General features: G+C 37.5%; 1 protein-coding gene across 1 annotated transcript; it reads right to left on the bottom strand.

Annotated features, from left to right (window-relative positions):
• Positions 1–1121: 1121 nt before the first annotated feature.
• LOC114277860 (uncharacterized) lies at positions 1122–1817 on the bottom strand. The gene has a single exon (XM_028219812.2). It carries the CDS (start codon positions 1815–1817, stop codon positions 1122–1124), a length of 696 nt encoding a protein of 231 aa, XP_028075613.2.
• Between the last annotated feature and the right edge of the window lie 1955 nt (positions 1818–3772).

Raw genomic sequence — 3772 nt, forward strand, 5'->3', positions numbered from 1 at the left:
AACCACCCCATTCTGTTGAAGGGTATAAGGTGCTGTCAGCTGGTGCTCAATGCCTTCATCTTCACAGAACTTGTTAAATCTTTCTGAGGTGTATTAAGTTCCATTATCAGATCTAATCACCTGCATTTTGCATCTACTTTGATTTTCCATCCAAGCTTTAAACTTCCAGAAGATGTCAGCAACCTCAGATTTAAATTTCATGAAATAAATACAGCACATTCTTGTGTGATCATCAATGAAAACAATGTAAAACTTACTGCCATTCAATGATGGTGTTTTGCGAGGTCCTCCCACATCTGTGTGTACTAACTGTAGTTTCTGTGTAGCCCTCCAGGCCTTGTTTTATGGAAAAGGAAGCCTTATCTGCTTCCCATACTGACAGGCTGCACAAGTAAGAAGCTCCTCTTCTAATTCAGGCAAGCCTTCCACAAGATTGTTCTTCTTCATAAAAAGTAGGGTCGTATGATGAAAGTGCTCCAATCTCCTATGCCAAAGCATTGTATTTCTATCTTCTTTGTGTACTGTAGCCTGCTCTTTTTCCATCAAATTCAAGGCAAAGCATTTACCTTCCCTTGGACTTTAAACACCTCTTTTCCTTGTGCATCAGTAATCAAGCAATGATTGTCCTCAAACAGCACCTTATATCCTTTTTCCAGAAACTGACCAACACTCAAAAGGTTTTGATTAATTTCAGGAACATATAAGACATTAGAAATTAATTTCAAACCTGTGTGGCCTTCAATTGCCACTGTTCCTTTGCCTTTTACTGCAAGATATGCTCCATTTCCAATTCTAACTTTAGAAATGGCAGTTTTGTCAAGCTCTTTGAAAAGCTCTTGATCATAAGTCATGTGGCTTGTACAACCACTGTCTATAATCTAGCTTTCTGTGGAGCTACTGGTAGCAAAGCATGATGCCACAAACAGTTGCTCCTCTGAAGTTGTTCAACAGCAGTTTTGGCTTCTCCTTGCTGCTGTTGAGATTTGCATATCCTTTCCATGTGCCCTAACTAACCACACTTGTGACATTTTATATCCGAGCTCCACCAACACCTTTTCTGTGGATGATTGGAATTTTTGCAGTAAGGACATGGTGGAAATGTAATGTTGTTGCTGCTATTATTATTGTTGCTTTGCTTCTCTTTCTTGTACATATTGTTCTGTGATATAGCTTGAAATGCACCCTCCGCAGATCCTTCTTGCCTCATAAGTCTCCTTTGTTTCTAAGCATGTGGTGCATTCAACATCTGCCAAGGTAATACTTGACACATCTTTTGAGTTTTCTATTGATGATATTGTAGTCTCAAATTTTTCAAGAACTGTTACAAGGATTTTTTGAACTATTCTAGAATCAGAAAAATCAGTACCAAGAAGCCTTACTTTGTTAACAATGTCAAGGAGTCTGTTAGAGTAATCTTTGATTGTTTCTGATTCCTTCATTCTTTGTATCTCAAATTCTCTTATCAGATTCAGAACTTGCATGCCTTTCACTCGTTCATTTCTTTCATACTCCTTCTTTAGGAAGTTCCAAATTTCATTTGCTGTCTTTAGTGTCATGGTTCTGGTGAAAATTGAAGATGAAACAGCTACAAATAAGCTAGCTTTTGCCTTGGATTTCCTTTGCCTCATCTCCTTGTGATTTTTTATTTGAGCCATAGTTGGATTGTCGGGCAAGGGAGAAACTTCGTACGTATTTTCAACGGCTTCCCACTGATCATTAGCATCAAGGTAGGTTTCCATTTGAACAGCCCACACTTGATAATTCGTTCCATCAAACACTAGAGGTGATATTACATTCAATGAAGCTCTCGAACTCATCCTGCGTTGGTTGTAGGCTTTTGTGTTTTGGATAGGGGAGATGGTGAGTGTTTAAGGCAAGTGTTTAAGGTAAGTGGTTAGGCTCACTCAACCTCACAGGTCTCTCAAGAACATATGTGGTTTTGATACCAATTGTCGGTTTTTTTTTTATAGAACTAAAGTGCAAAAGCTAGCAAAAACAAACTTAATTTTGAGACTTCCTAATCTGATTTATTTATTGATCCTCAAAGCACTAATTTATACAACTATTCAAAATAGAAAAAGCATAAAGAATGCAGCCAAATCTGCTACAGTTACATAACAGAAACTTCCAGAAAAATAGCAAAAGAATAGGTCAAGCTTAACAGACTTTGACAACTTCAATTCAACATGTGTTTTTATTAAACCTCAACACATCTCAAACATCAGCAACTCCTGGGACATCATTCAACAAAGGAGCTAACATATAATAAATAAATTATAGTACCAGAAGTTCTCCTAACACCCAAAGTCAGTTGATTACTAATACAATAAGGTGCAGTATTGAAAAACTGAATTCCTAAATCTATGTTGTTTCCAATGATAGCTAGCAAATTAGTGCAATTATTTCCTTCCCGGTAACAATGGTAGACTCTAGTAATCCCCAGCTTGGTTATTAAGTACTGCAATTAAGAATGATGTTACTGAACCTATGATGAGTTGTGTTCTCTTTAGCTACTAGGTCAATGGCTAACTTGGCATCCACTTCCAGTACTAGATTTTTAAGGTTTAGATCGTTTGCTAGAGTTAGCCCATTTCTAAAGCTATCAATTTCACACAGACGACGACGACGACGACGACGATAAGGTGAAGGGAAAGGTGTTGGTTAGTTTGCCGGAGAGGCTCGCGCTGGTGGATTTGGTAGTTTTTAGAGAGAGAAATGAGGAAAAGGAGGAAGAAGAAGAATGAGTTGGGATGAGGGGACGTTGGTTACAACGGTGATGGCGAGGAGGTGGTGGTGTCGCCTGGTAGAGGGATGAAAGCGGGGGAAAAAGGTTTGGGTTTGAAGAGGGGTTGCTGGCGAGGTCACTGGTGATGGCTTGTTCTTCTTCGTCTCTCTGTTTTCTTTTTCTTTTTTTTTTCTTTTTTTGAAGTTTTGTCGTTGTTTTGGGACACTACAAGGATGCACTATAGAATAACCCTACAGAGAGGATCTAGATGCATGCTAGCGTGGGTGTAATATTGACACTATATTCAATCCATTCTATAGAAACAAGACATATGGCTATCCACGATGACGAATGGATGAGGACGTGTGGAAATACATGTGGTAGTAGAATATGGGAGATAACATTGAGAAGTTATTGGTTGATCTTGAGGTACCGCCACGTGGTGCCGCAATGGTGTTCTAATTGGTAGAAGGGGTGGTGCTCACAAATTTGTGTTGGGTAATTAGAAAATATGAGGGAGTATGGAGATTTGTGATTGATGAAGGATACTACCACATGATGCCCTAAGAGCACCAAATAATTTTTCGACAACATGGTACTCGTAGCAATATGTAGAGCTGAGTCAGCAACGCACAATTAAATCCAACACTACTTTTCTTCAATCAGTCTTATCTTTTCTTTCCGATAGTAGCATAGTCGCAAGCCTTGTTTGGCAACTAGAATTTTGACTAAAATAATTATTTTTACAAAAAAAAGAGATTAAAATAGTTTATAAGATAAAATGCCACATTTACACATCAATCACTTTTTCTTTTCTTTTTTTCACAACTATCTATTTAAGTACCCAAAAAAAAAAATCACAAATTATCCTAAACGATTTTTTTTTTTCTTCTTTTTCTTTTTCATCTCATAAAATAACCAAAAAGTCAACTAAAATAACCAAGTTTTCAAATAAGGCCATAGCATTTGATTTCCTTGTAGATTCACTTTGAGCAATTTATTTACTCACACTTTCATTCCGAAGTAGGAGTAACAAGGTAATAATAT

The sequence above is a fragment of the Camellia sinensis genome, chromosome 2 (assembly GCF_055761805.1).
Source record: "Camellia sinensis isolate YWXY chromosome 2, ASM5576180v1, whole genome shotgun sequence".
Lineage (NCBI taxonomy): Eukaryota > Viridiplantae > Streptophyta > Magnoliopsida > Ericales > Theaceae > Camellia > Camellia sinensis.

What these genes read in the sequence shown, in the direction of transcription:
- LOC114277860 (XM_028219812.2), bottom strand. Translation starts at nt 1,817, where the DNA reads ATGAGTTCGAGAGCTTCATTGAATGTAATATCACCTCTAGTGTTTGAT.